A 15,034-nucleotide genomic window follows, 5' to 3' on the forward strand; every position below is an offset into this window, starting at 1 on the left:
AGCTTCGTGAGGCCAAATGTTGCCAGTAACAGGTGTCCGATTATCGAATCCCGTGTGTGTATGTATGTATGTATGTATGTATGTATGTATGTATATATATATATATATATATATATATAATATAATTTCTTTTGCATGCCTGCTAAATAATATTTCTTAATATGTTTTATTTGAGGCTAATATTTCAGATAAAATACTAAATCTACTGCAAGATGATTAGGCAAGTAATGAAAGTACAGATGGCACGGTCTTTCAATGAGCTAAAGAGGTTGCAACATAACTGACCACACAGTGAAAGGGTTTTTTAGATAGACAAAAAAGACACTTTTTTAAGGGAAGATTTGACCATTTTTGTGTGTAATAAATAAAATCTACAGTATATATTATAACACAAGGAATTATCGATATCTGCGATTGCACGGTTTGGAAACTGGGGCACAATGCAGGTGAATTGTACATTTGCTTTTTCTCACACATCATGGTCACTGACAGCACAAAATGTGACCTCCAAAACCCCTTTAACACTATAAGAGCAGGACCTTTCTTCCAGAGACTGCACTATGCATTGTGGCCGGTATTGCAGCTCAGCTTCTTTTGCCATAAATGGCGCTATTTCAATACCAGCTACAGCGTGTGCACAGGTAAAGCACAAATTATAAAATGCAGACATGTTTTTTAAGTCTTGTACAAGTCTTCTTTACTGTTAAATGCTGCAGTCCAAGCATTATCTTCAAGTATATGCTTTCTATTATAAATTTGACCTTTTAAATATGTAACACTTTATTTTCTTTGTAGGAACTGGACAGAGAGCTTCCTGTTCTTGAACCCTATTTTGTACAACACCCAGAGCTCGCTGGCAAGACAAAAAATGGCATAAGGATTACGTGGTTGGGGCATGCATCGGTCATGGTGGAAATGGATGATTTGATATTTCTTACTGACCCCATATTCAGTCAGAGGGCCTCACCATTTGGCTTTGCAGGTCCAAAACGGTTTCGAGGACCACCATGCACTGTAGAGCAGCTCCCCAAAATAGATGCTGTTGTGATAAGCCACAACCACTATGATCACCTGGATTACAACACCGTCTTGGGCCTGAATGCCCGTTTTGGTACAGAGCTCAGGTGGTTTGTTCCCTTGGGTCTCTTAAACTGGATGCAAAGCTGTGGTTGTGAAAATGTGATCGAATTGGACTGGTGGGAACAAAACTGTGTTCCTGGACATGATGAGGTGACCTTTGTTTTTACTCCATGCCAACACTGGTGCAAAAGGACACCGTTTGATGACAACAAAGTTCTCTGGGGTAGCTGGTCTGTACTTGGACCCTCCAATAGGTTTTATTTTGCAGGAGACACTGGTTATTGTGCTGCATTTGAACAAATTGGAAAAAGATTTGGTCCTTTTGATGTAGCTGCTATTCCTATAGGAGCCTATGAACCAAGGTATGATGTGATACTAATCCCATGGCCCACATTCATTCATTTATTTTTTTTTTTTTTAAGTCCCTTTTCTTTTTTGTCTTTGTATTTTGTCTTGTAGTATTCGCTGATGTTTATTGTACTCATTCATCAAAATGGTGCATGTGGTTCATGAATTTTGCTCAAAACAAAATAAGTCTTCTTTTTTCCTCTATTTTTTGCGATTCTTTGAGCAAAAAAGTAGCTTTCTTTTTTTTTAAATCTCACGAACATTTCAGGTGTACATGAACCACATTCACAAGGTACATTTCCGACTTTTTAAAAAGTCGCAAATGATGAATAAGACAAAAAACATCAGGAAGCCCTAAACCACACCCACAATGACGACCTAAAAAAGGAATACCTAAAATAGACTTTAAAAAAAAGTCACAAATGAAAAGATGAACTTGGTGCAAACTAAAAAACAAGAAGTTCAAAACACCAAAACTTGACAAAAACAAACGCAAATGTAGTAATGAATGGGGCCTCGTGTTTTTAAATCTACTTGAACATGGTTGGTTTATAAGGGATGACAAGAAATTATTCTTGCTTCCCCAAAAAAACTGCAAATGAGTTTAGGATGAAATGTTTATAAAAAAAAAAAAAGTTATCTTCATTTAGACAAGTGAATTCCAGCCTTCTGAGCCTATCAGGCATAGGAACAAATGCCAATGATCGGTAACAAGCCCCAGCACCTACCAAATAACATCTATGATACTGGTACCCGATGGACATTCAAACACACCGATTTCGGTGGAATCAGCCCACCATCTAATGTGAAGGAGGGTATCCTGAAATGCCATTTACATGAAATAGAGTAATGTGTGGCTTACCTCCTGTAACATGCTTTGTGTCTCAAATAGTCCAGAACCCGTCTTCCAAAGATTTCATTAAAACAGTAGTTCTTTATTGATCCGTGTAAAAAGTGTGTGTGTATATATAGATATTATACATACATACATACATACATACATACATACATACATACATACATACATACATGCATGCATGCATACATACATACATACATACATGCATACATAAAATTAAGACATCCTTGGGGGAAAAAAACCCATAGTTATATCATACACGTTTCGAACTGAGGTATGGGAACGGTTCATACCCATGGAATTGCTTATGGGGGGGCCACCTGACTCTGATGACGTCGGGGAGGAAGTCTTAAGGATTAGGCACTTTGAATTCAAACCGCTCTCCCAAACTACAAAGCCAATCCCTCATATGTAGGAGGGAGACAGGTGAAATAGCTTGCTATAATTACAATGTCCACTATAAGTTTGTTATAGTCGTTATCGGGATTCTCTTGGTGTACAAAGGAAAAATCTACACCATGCAATATACCCTTTTTTTTTTTTTTCCCTTTTTTCCTGGAACATTTCTGCATAAGCTACTAGCCAGGAAAATAGAGGGGACCTTTGTCTGTGGTCTTCTTTTCTAACCTATATGCAAATGTAGTTTACAAAAGCAACTTTAACACTCTCCATAGAATGCTATAAATGTCTGGTAGATGCAGGTCTGCCTGTCACTGGGACATACGCACCTATGTTGAGAACATCTCATGCCACAGTCGGTGTAAAAGATGGCCAAAACTTCTATGGGAGCTCCAGAAGTGCATTTTTGTCGAAGGTTTTTGGTGCATGTTTTGAAGCAGCTTTGTGTTTTTTGTTTTCTTTACCTTTTAGGTGGTTTATGAAAAATCAGCACATTGACCCTGAAGAAGCAGTAAGAATTCATGCTGATGTTCGTGCCAAGAAATCTGTTGGAATCCACTGGGGAACATTTGCTTTAGCAAATGAGGTTTGTCCTTCAACTTCACTTCTGAATCAAATTGCTATACAAAACTACTGCTATTTATTGTATTTTGGATATGACCATCACAATGAATATACAGTGTGAATATACAGTATATGTTCCCGAAGACCACCACAGATCGTCACATAAGCAGGTGACATTGAACCTCATAACTTACTACGGATCCGTTAATGAATTGGACACTTTCTACATTGCCCTGAACTGTTGTGTTCTGACTTAAGCATTCTTAAATGATCCCATTGTTTATCCCATCTGACGCATTTTGAGGCACCCTGATGTCCAAGATCAGCCACGTAAACACTGAACGGCAGTATCACTCTGTCAGTACCCAAGGATAGGGGTTACTGAGTCCCTGTAGGGCACCAGTGTATGTGTGACTTGGATGTGCTTTTAGACATAAAGTATAAATATTAAGGGAAACAAAGTGCGTATATAATACCCTTAAAACATAGAATTTATTTAAACTGTATTAAAAAAATCCAGTATCCCCAGTGTGAAAAAGGAGATTTTTGTGTACTCACCGTAAAATCTTTCTCTTAGCCTCTAATTGGGGGACACAGGAGCATGGGTGTTATGCTGCTGTCCGCTAGGAGGCGACACTATGCATAATCTGAAAAAGATTAACCGTGGCTCCTCCTCTGCAGTACACACCCCTGGACGGCATCAGCCTTCTCCAGTTTTGTGCAAAAGCAGTAGGAGGAACGTAACATGAATAACATAACCATGGCTATAAGAAGGCAACTATGTATGAGCTCAAAAAAAAAAAAAAACAATAAGAGAACTCAACGGCCCGGAACGGGCGACAGGGTGGGAGCTGTGTCCCCCAATTGGAGACTAAGAGAAAGAGATTTTACGGTGAGTACGCAAAAATCTCCTTTACTCTGTCGCCTCATTCGGGGACACAGGACCATGGGACGTCCCAAAGCAGTCCCTGGGTGGGACGCAATAGACGAATATTGTGTAGACTGGCCCCTACAATTGGGGTACCGCTGCCTGCAGAACACATCTACCCAGGCTCGCTTCTGCTGAGGACTGGGTATGAACCCTGTAGTGTTTGGTAAACGTGTGTAGGCTAGTCCAGGTGGCTGCCTTACACACTTGTTGTGCCGAAGCCTGGTGCCTAATGGACCAGGAGGCCCCTACCGCACGTGTAGAGTGTGCCGTAATACCTGCTGGAAGAGGAGAATTTTTGAGGCGGTAGGCCTCTTGTATGGTGGATTTGATCCACCTGGCAAGGGTAGCTTTGGAAGCTGGCAGACCCTTGCGGCCGCCTTCCAGAAGAAGGAAAAGAGAATCAGACTTCCGGAAGGGCGCAGTCCTAGACACATAGATACGCAATGCCCTGACAAGGTCAAGCGTATGCAGAGCCTTCTCCACTCTATGAACCGGGACCGGACAGAGGGATGGCAGTGAAATTTCCTCATTGAGGTGGAAGTTGGACACAACCTTCGGAAGGAAGGATGGGACCGTACGGAGAACTTCCTTGTCCTGGTAAAATGCCAGGAAGGGCCGTCTGCAGAAGAGTGCTGTCAGTTCAGACACCCTGCGTAGCAAGGTGATTGCCACCAGGAAAACCACTTTCTGGGATAGAAGGCGGAGTGGGACTTCCCTAAGGGGTTCAAAGGGTGTTTCCTGCAATGCTGTCAGCACCAGGTTGAGGTCCCACGTTTCTAGTGGTCGTTTGTAGGGGGAACCAATCGGGAAACCGCCTGAAGAAATGTCCTTACTTGCGGCTTGTTAGCAATGCACCTCTGAAAAAGCACTGAGAGAGCTGACACCTGGCTCTTAAGGGAGGCCAGGGACAGTCTGGCCTCCAGACCCGATTGGAGAAACCCAAGTACCCTGGAGAGGGAATAAGGGAATGGGGTCTGGCCACGAGATTCGCACCAGGTAAAGAAGGCTTTCCAGGTACGGTAATAAATCTTAGCAGAGGTTGGCTTCCGTGTCCTGATCATGGTTCCAATGCCGTCCGGCGAGAACCCTGACTGGGTTAGAACCCAAGTCTCAATGGCCACGCCATCAAATTGAGGGTCCCTGAGTTCTGGTGGTAGAACGGGCCTTGTGACAGAAGATCCGGGCGGTCGGGGAGACGCCAGGGGACGTCTGCTGTGAGCTGTACGATGTCGGCGTACCATGTACGTCTGGGCCAGTCCGGTGCGATTAGGATGGTTGGAACTCCCTCTTGCTTGATCTTCCTCACCACTCTGGATATCAGGGGGAGAGGTGGAAAAATGTACAGGAGCTGGAACTGGGTCCAGTCCTGAACCAGGGCGTCCGCTCCTAGCGCCTGCGGGTCGTGAGTTCTGGCCATGAAGTTGGAGACTTTGCCATTGAAGTGGGATGCCATTAGGTCCACGTCCGGAGTCCCCCAGCGATGACAGATCTGTCGAAAAACTTTGGGATAGAGAGAACACTCTCGCGAGTCCATTCCTTGCCGGCTGAGGAAGTCTGCTTCCCAGTTGTCCACACCCGGAATGTGGACCGCAGAGAGAACCGAACCTGTCTTCCGCCCAGTGGGGAATGTGTGTCACTTCTCGAATCGCCTGGGCACTGCGGGTCCCCCTTGGTGATTCACATATGCCACAGCCGTGGCATTGTCCGACTGTACGCTGATGTGAGAGGCTGCTAGTAAGTGATGGAAGGCTCTCAATGCCAGCAGGATGGCACGAATTTCCAAGATGTTGAAGGGCATGGTCGCTTCCGCTGGGGACCACTTGCCCTGTGCTCTGTGGTGTAGGTGCACCGCACCCCAACCCGTCAGGCTCGCGTCAGTGGTCAGAACCTTCCATTGACCCATGAGAAAGGATTTCCCCTTTGTTAGTGAGGTTGGCTTGAGCCACCAGTGCAGGGACCTCCTGGTTGACTACGTCAGCTGGAACTCCCTGTCGAGAGAAAAAGGGGTTCCTGTCCCATGGCTTGAGGATGGCTAGTTGGAGAGGCCTGAGGTGAAGCTGGGCAAATGGGACCACTTCTATTGCCGCCACCATCCTGCCGAGGACTCTCATGGCAAACCGGAGAGATCGAGGGGGTTTGCTGAGGAGAGTGCGAACTCCTAGACGGAGAAGCAGTGCCTTGTCCTTGGGAAGGAGCACTAGACCCCTGAAGGTGTTGAATAGCATTCCCAGGAAGGTCAGAGACTGACTCGGGGTTGGTGATGACTTTTGTAGGTTGACTAACCAACCCAGGCGACTCGGTGTCGATTGTGATTGAGACGCTGAGCTCGCAGTCCTTGAAGGTGGGAGCCTTGATAAGGAGATCGTCCAGGTATGGACGACTACTATGCCTCTGGAGTGCAGGACGTCCATGGTGGCTGCCATGACTTTGGTAAACACTCTGGGAGCCGTGGCGAGTCCGAACAGGAGAGCCACGAACTGGTAGTGGTCCTGGTCGATTGTGAACCTGAGAAATCTCTGATGGGCGAGTGCAATTGGTATATGCAGGTATGCGTCTTGTATGTCTATGGAGGCGAGAAATTCTCCCTTTTCCATGGACGTAATGATGGACCGAAGGGACTCCATGCGGAAGTGATGTACCCGTACATATTTGTTGAGCTGTTTTAGGTCCAGTATGGGCCGTACGCCGCCTCCTTTCTTGGGGACTACGAATAAATTGGAGTAGAACCCTCGGAAGCACTCGGCCGCGAGGACCGGTACTATGACTCCTGCTTGAAGAAGCGAGAAGACCGCTTGGTGGAAGGCACAAGCCTTGGCTGGCGGTTTTGGGGGAACAGAAAGAAAGTCTCTTTGGTGAGTTAGAGTTCACTTCCATCTTGTATCCCGAAGACACTAGTTCCCTGACCCACCTGTCTTCTGTAATAGGCAGCCAGACTTGATGAAAGAGCAAAATTCGGCCGCCTACAGGTGGGGTGTCTTCCGGAGTCCGTGAGTCATGATGAGGAGGAAGTCTGAGATTTTTCTCCTTTGAACTTTGACTGGCCTGCTTTTGACTGCCAGGTCTTGTCCGACTTTTGCGTCGACCGCGAGTTGTCCCTGCGTAGGGAGCGGTTGCTATTTTGTGCTGGCCGCGAGACGGACCAGCCCGAAGAGTTCCGAAAGGATCGGAATCGAGTTTGGTTATGCTTCTTGTATGTGCATTTGGGTTTCAGTTGGGGGAGAGAGGTACTCTTACCCCCGGTGGCGTTGGATATCATCGTGTCCAACTGTTCACCAAAAAGTCGACCACTGAGGTACGGGAGGTGCGTGAGGGACTTCTTTGAGGCTGCGTATGCTTTCCATTCCCGCAGCCAGAGGATACGCCGAATCTTGATGGCGTTTGATGCTATCCCCGCTGCACCCCTTGCAGAATCCAGAGCTGCATGAAGCATGTAATCTGCTATTTGAACCGCTTGGTCCGACAGCTCAGGAGCAGATACTTGGAGGCCAGCTTGTAAATTTTGGGCCCAAGCCAGGATGGCCTTGGCAGCCTAAACTGAAGCGAATGCGGGAGCCAGGGAGGCCCCTGCGGCCTCGAAAATTGAACGAGCCATGCTTTCTACCTGCCGGTCTGCTGTGTCCCTGAGGGTTGAGCTATCTGGCAGTGAAAGGAGTGACTGTGCTGCTAGCCTAGAGACTGGGGGATCCACTTCGGGTGGATCTGTCCATTCTTTGGTGGTCTCCTGTGGGAAGGGGTACCACGCCTCCAGATATTTGCGATTTGGTAAACTTCTTCTCAGGCTGTGAGAACTGTTTTTTTAAGGATCGACTTAAACTCTGGGTGGTCAAAGAAGACCTTAGGCGGCTTCAGAAGTCCTTCAAAGGAAATCTTGTGTTGTGGTGCCTCCAGGGGCGGATCAGAAATGTCCAGCACCCGATGGATGGACGAGATTACGTCCTCAACTAGCGCTGTATTGCTAGGGGGGATTGGGATCAGAGACCCTTCAGTTTCCTTGTCTGAGTCGGAATCACAGATGCCTTCCGAATCCTGTGTATCGCTAAGGCGTCTCCTGCTGGGTGAACCAGGGTGGAGGCCTTCTCTGGCTGGGGATCGCTGCGGAGAGCTGCATAGTCTGTCCCTGGTAGGGGACGGTCTAGATGACCTGGAACTACGGTGTCTCTCCCTAGAAGGGGATGACCGTGTGCTATGGGATGACGCAGATGAACGTGACCTGTGGGTTCGCTTGCTTCCTGACCTAGACGTGGATGTGACCAGTGTCGTCATGTCCCTGAGTCGAGCCTTCCCTTTGCTGGGTAGCGTTCATAGCCGAGGCATGACTCTGCAGAGCCTGAAGCAATGTGGAGGTTAGGTTATCTATAGACTGCGTCATAGATTGCGACATCTGAGTGACCCATTCCGGCGTGGCATTAGACCCCGTAGCATTGGCAGGGGCTTCTTGGGGCTCTGGCACAGTAGTCTGGATGCAGTCCTTGCAGTGCAGGTACGTGCTGCCACTTGGGAGAGTATTGCTGCAGGCAGTACAGAGTGCATAATAGCAGTCCTGCCTGGTTCTCTTGGAACTTGAGCCCAGCATAGTGCACTGGGGTGGCTATGCAGAGGGCCCTACAGGGGTGGCTATGCAGAGGGCCCTACAGGGGTGGCTATGCAGAGGAGCCTGGACTCACAGCCGAGGGAGAACTCCCAGCTGTGATCTTATCCCACCGGTGTGCCCCTAGGTCCAGCGCCGAAGATCCACGGTCCTGTGCCCCCCGGAGACTGGCTGGTCTTCCCTTATCCTGCAGCAGATAATGGCCACTGGAGTAAAGTTAAGAAAGAAGGGGGGCGGCAGAACTGTGTGAAATCACGCCCTTCCAGTCTTGATCCGCCCCCTCTATGACATTGTAGTGTCATATTTGTCATCCGGGGGGCGGGTTGGGGAGAGGAGGTGGCAGCTTCGGCTAGGCCGGAGCCGCAGCCTAAATTAGATGCCTGATGCCCAAAGGGACTGCAGGCCGGCGCGGAAGTCCTGGAGGGGGGCGGATCTGAACCTGCCCCCCCCCCCCCCCGGATTTAAAGGCAGGATAGCGGTGAGGTATAAGCGGAAGGGGGGGCCCTGTGAAGAGTCCCCCTGAGGCACCGTAGAGCTGGTGCTGCCGCAGAAACAGGGCGCAGGCCTCTGTTGTGTTCTGCCTGCGCTACCCCCGGTCCCAACAGGAGCCCACAGCAGGGCTGGGGTCCCTGGATTCAGCCGTAGTGTGCTGGCTGCTGGGAGCTGCTGCCTGTACAGGCCCTACCTGAGGTGTTTCAACCTCAGGTAGGAGGGGCTGGGGAAGGAGCGACATGGGGAATAGCCATCTCAACTTCAACCGTGCACTCCATAATAAGGGGCCGAGGAAGGAGCCATGCCGGGAGTCTCGCAGTAGACCCACTTTTCTTCATCTGTAATCCCGTCGGTGAAAGAACGGAGTAAAAGTTTTAGGTGTGCCTCCTATGCGACACTAAGCAAAAACTGGAGAAGGCTGACGCCGTCCAGGGGTGTATACTGCAGAGGAGGAGCCACGGTTAATCTTTTTCAGATTATGCATAGTGTCGCCTCCTAGTGGACAGCAGCATAACACCCATGGTCCTGTGTCCTCCAATGAGGCGACAGAGTAAGTAGAATATGTGAACAAAATCCAGTCCATGATAATCGAACCGACTGGAGATGCCCGCACATATCAACCACTAACCATCAAGTCGTGTTTTCTCTTTTGTTCTAATAAAGAAGTATATAATGCATAGAAAGATGTTAGCATAGAGACAGTCCAGTTCAAGAATAGATGTGTAATTTATACTCGCAGAACCGGATGGGGTGGTGATTCTGGGTTTCACATGTATTACCCCACAACCTATATTGTTATCCGGTTCTGTGAGTATAAACTATATATCTTTTCTTGAAATTTTCTAGTTCTCACATTGGGAATACTGGTGTTTTTTAATACAGTTTAAATAAATTCTATGTTTTAAGGGTATTATGTGACTTGGGCAGGATGCCAAAATCCAATGTTTATAAAGACTATCTGTGAACAGGACAGCATGGGGATTTGCAGTGTAACAAATGGGTAAACAATACGGGTAGTTAGGATTGCTTAAATCAGAACACCACAGTGTAAGGATTGTAGAAATTTTCCTTGAGAAATAGCCAACCTCTTTAAAGGTACTGTCAGCACAGAATGACTGTTCAAACTATGTACAGGCACTTGGTGCACCATGGAACTTGTAGATGGCTCCCACGACTGCTGCACCAAAAAGCTGGAGTGACCCATTGGGAAGGCCTTTTTTTGTGTCTCATCCTTAGAGGGACTCTGTCGGCGCAGACTAACTGTTCAAACAAAGTAAAGCCAGAGCTGTCAATTAGAGAAGAGGGGGGGCGGAATGGAGATAGATTGGGAAGGTGTATTAAAATGATTGGCCCCAGCGTGAAGCACTGAGCGATGGTATTTATTTTGAACAGATATTCTGTTCTGAGTCCCTTTTAGGCCACGTTCACATGTTCCTTATTTGGACAGTATTTTACATCAGTATTTGTAAGCCAAAATCGGGAACGGAACAATCCGAGGGAAAGTATAATAGAAACACGTCACCACTTCTGTATTTATCACCCACTCCTGGTTTTGGCTTACAGATACTGAGGTAAAAAACTCAAATACTGAATGTGTGAATGTGGCCTTTAAAAAGGGACTGTCAGCACAGAATGACTGTTCAAACCAAGTACCGATGCTCTGTGCATCATGACGCAGCCAATCATTTAAATACACCTTCCCACCTGTTAGATGGAAAACAATCTCATCCCTTCTGTGGCTTTATGAAGCCAGAGCTGTCAATCAAGGGGGGAGAGAAGAATGGAGTGCAAACAAGCAGGGGTGAAGGTGCATTTCAGTCTGTTTTATTAAACATCAATAAAACATCAATTAATTATTAATCACTTTACATTTTGCAAATCAAGAAAAATCTATTGTATTCAATTTTGAAGAAAATATAACAAAATAGAATGATAGAAAAATGCCAAATTCAAATGGGGTCACTTTTTTCAAATAATTCAAATGGTAGTTTATTGAACAATATAATATTTGTAAGGTAACCACCTATAAGAGAATCATATATGTTGAGGAAAATTCTATATTATATCTGAAAAGCCCATATAAGAAGAAAAAAGGAAAAGAGCGAAGAAAAGGCAAAGGGTCAAGGGGAAGGTCCTTATGCCCATGTGACTAATTATGGACACAATCGCAAGCATCTGTTGAAACTATTAGAGTAGGTTATGAAAATCAGGTGAGTCCTGAAACAGAATCCATCCGCTCCAAACCCTTCTAAATTTATCATTGGTTCCATTACATTGTGCAGACAGTTCTTCCATTCTACATAGATTCACCATTTCCTTGTACCAATCTAGTATATTAGTTTTTTTTTTTAAGTTTCCAAAACCGTGGAATTACCATCCGTGCCGCTGTTAAGCAAAATCGAAGTAAATCCTTCTTTTGTACACCTATTGAGGAAGAGAGGATTGACAGAAGGGCTATTTGAGGAGACCCCAATACTCTGTTTCCTGTGATCTGTTGGTAATTGCCAAATACCTTCTCCCAAAATGGTTTAATTTTAGAACACTCCCACCATATATGAATCCTAGAACCCACTTCACTTTGGGAAGGTGCATTTAAGTGTTTGGCCAACCCAAGTGTACACCGAGCGCCTGTACTTTCTTGGTTTGCACATTCATTCTGTGCTGACAGTCCCTTTTAAAGATGAGGCACAAAAAAGGTCTTCCCAATGGGCCACTCCAGCTCTTTGATGCAGCAATCGTGGCAGCCATCTGCAGGTCCCAGCATTCACTTTATAGAGCCAGCAACCCTTCATTACACACTCTTCCACCTGTGACATGTTTTGGGGATGTCACTGAGGTTGCCTTTGTTTTCATAACCCTTATGCTGTCACCACATGCATGGGCATTTACTCCATATAGGACATGCAGAAACTGCATTGTCTGATTTCAATAACCTCATGTTCATACAAAACAGAAAATGGCACAAGTTGTTTTTCTTCATAATTTATCCAATAATACTTCATCCAGTGTATATATAAGTAATAGAAATAACTTTGCAGTATATTCACCACTGTGAACAAATCATCCAGACTGCGGTACGGGCTTGAGCAAGCTTCGGACTTACCGACAGATCCTGGTTATGGGTGATCCCTGTGCACTTCCATAGATTGAGCAGGAGGGCAGAGACACTGACAGACTATGAGGAAAGCACACCTGCGGCAATGTTTGACATCACCATCCACTATGTTCTCACTGAATATGCAGGGACACGGGCTGGGGGTGATCTTCTGTAAAGCACCCAACTGCTGCTCCTAGATGATGCCATAATTTTTTTTTTTTTTACTACACCTGGGCACTGATGTGGGCCCCTGTGACTTCATGCCTTAAGCATGATCACTCATTGTGGAGCTTTAAAATGGATGATGTCTACGATCAGGGTTGACATATTGAAGAATGTAATTTTTATTACATAAATTTCCACATAGCCACTCAGTTCAAGTAAAAAAATAAAAATCTACATGTACTTTAAAACTTGCTTCTGTCAAATTCACAGACTTAATGATGTGGCCAAAACTGGTCCATCATGTAGGAAACAGTTTAGTCGAGCGAAAAAGATTCTCATTCAATTTTCAAAAATTCTGTAATATAAATGGAGATTGTTCAACTATTTGACTGACAAAAAGGAGTTTCAAATTCAAGGCCTAAATCGCGGTGATAGTGTACCAGGGCAATATTTCAGTAGCAGTTGGAGCATTGGGATGAATACTTATTCGTAATTAGTGGGAAAAAATGTTGCTTCAATCACATTTTTTTTACAGTATCAATAGAAATGTTTGTACAATACTTTATAAATTTCTGTATTTGAAATAATTGGTGTCACTTACGGGATTTACGCACACAGACTTCAGATAATCTGTCTGTGAGAGCACGGTGCACCATGTTATATGTTCCAATCTAACAATTGCTATTCAACCATTTCATTCTCCATTCTCTTCCTGTGTAATCTCTTGTCTGACATCGTCTGCTAGTCAGTCGTGGGTTACGATCCCATCGTTCATAGTTTAAATGATTATTTGCGTGTCAAAACATATGTTATACATTGAATTTGGACTTTTCTACATCTTCAATATTAACTATGAAACTATGTAAACAATAGGTCATTTTCTAATTACATTTTCCTCTTAAAAAGGGAGCAAAATCCAAATATAAATTCATAACAGATTTATAGTGGCAGTGTTCTGTATGTAAGTATAGTTTCTTGCGGTCTTCTTGATTTTCTTCATACGTACAATTAGCTTCACAAAGTTTTTGTTTGTCTTCCTAGCATTACCTGGACCCACCAATAAAACTAAGAGAAGCCCTTGAGCGGTACGGCCTTACAGCAGAAGACTTTTTGGTCCTGAACCATGGAGACTCCAGACTGCTGAACACCTACGATGATAATCGCCCTGAAGCAGTGGAGAACATCCTGAAATTTGCATTCTGATTAGGATGCAGTGTTTTCTATGAGAATCTTTTCTTATACTCTTCTAATCTACACCAAAGTGTATTAATGCTCACTCTGAATCAATAGTAAATAATTAATTTACTTGAATAATAAGAAAATGATTTGATATGCCATGGTGATTTTAAGAAAACATTTGGAAGTCTTCCAAATCCTTTTAATTTGGTCTGGCACATTAGCTATAAGCATATTGCTTTCAGACTGATGACTTAATAATTGTGCCTTTTCTAAGACATTGTAAAAGAACCCAGACCACAGGCGTTGGCTCTTCTGTTAAATGTAGATTAGCATTCTTTGCCTGTGTTCACATTCAGCATGTGGATTATTTTACAGCTTTGTTTCAGCAGATCAGTTACCATTCATTTTCCCTTTTTACGATTATCAGTACTGTACTTAGCATATAACCACTTGAGCTCAGAACACTGCTTTGCCTCACCTCCTAATTCTTCACAATGGCAGTGTACTGTATGTCCATTCTCACTTATTTCAGTGAACAGAACAAGTTTCACTGGTGCCGTTTTAAAGTGAACAACCTGATCTGTCACAAAATAATTGGGCTACGTGAGCGCTTGTGATTGCCTCTAACTGTAAAAATATTGTGATGACTGCATTTCCCCATTCATATTGCTGGCATTGGGCTGAAAACCATAAACCCAACAGGACGCTAATATCAGCCAGTTACTGCTTTATTTAGTCTGGTCAGGCTCATACAGTGGTGGCCAAAAGTATTGGCACCCCTGCAATTCTGTCAGATAATACTCAGTTTCTTCCTGAAAATGATTGCAATCACAAATTCTTTGGTATTATCTTCATTTAATTTGTCTTCAATGAAAAAACACAAAAAGAATTGTCCTAAAGCCAAATTGGATATAATTCCACATCAAACCTAAAAAAGGGGGTGGACAAAAGTATTGGCACTGTTTTAAAAATCATGTGATGCTTCCCTAATTCGTGTAATTAACAGCACCTGTAACTTACCTGTGGCACCGAACAGGTGTTGGCAATAACTAAATCACACTTGCAGCCCGTTAACATGGATTAAAGTTGACTCAACCTCTGTCCTTGTGTGTACCACATTGAGCATGGAGAAAAGAAAGAAGACCAAAGAACTGTCTGAGGACTTGAGAAACCAAATTGTGAGGAAGCATGAGCAATCTCACGGCTACAAGTCCATCTCCAAAGACCTGAATGTTCCTGTGTCTTCCGTGCGCAGTGTCATCAAGAAGTTTAAAGCCCCATGGCACTGTGGCTAACCTCCCTAGATGTGGACGGAAAAGAAAAATTGACGAG

At 44.8% G+C, this 15,034-nt stretch overlaps 1 protein-coding gene across 1 annotated transcript in view; it reads left to right on the forward strand.

Annotated features, from left to right (window-relative positions):
* NAPEPLD (N-acyl phosphatidylethanolamine phospholipase D) overlaps positions 1-14,509 on the forward strand; it is a 44,869-nt gene extending 30,360 nt beyond the window's left edge. The window contains exons 3-5 of the mRNA XM_073652272.1: positions 796-1,442; positions 3,158-3,272; positions 13,565-14,509. Coding sequence (XP_073508373.1) covers positions 796-1,442; positions 3,158-3,272; positions 13,565-13,726 — 924 coding nt within the window. The 3' untranslated portion in view covers positions 13,727-14,509. The remainder of the gene's footprint in view (positions 1-795; positions 1,443-3,157; positions 3,273-13,564) is intronic.
* The last annotated feature ends 525 nt before the right edge of the window (positions 14,510-15,034 follow it).

This window comes from Phyllobates terribilis, unplaced genomic scaffold (assembly GCF_046119375.1).
Source record: "Phyllobates terribilis strain yellow unplaced genomic scaffold, ASM4611937v1 Scaffold_11__3_contigs__length_659146591, whole genome shotgun sequence".
Classification (NCBI taxonomy): domain Eukaryota; kingdom Metazoa; phylum Chordata; class Amphibia; order Anura; family Dendrobatidae; genus Phyllobates; species Phyllobates terribilis.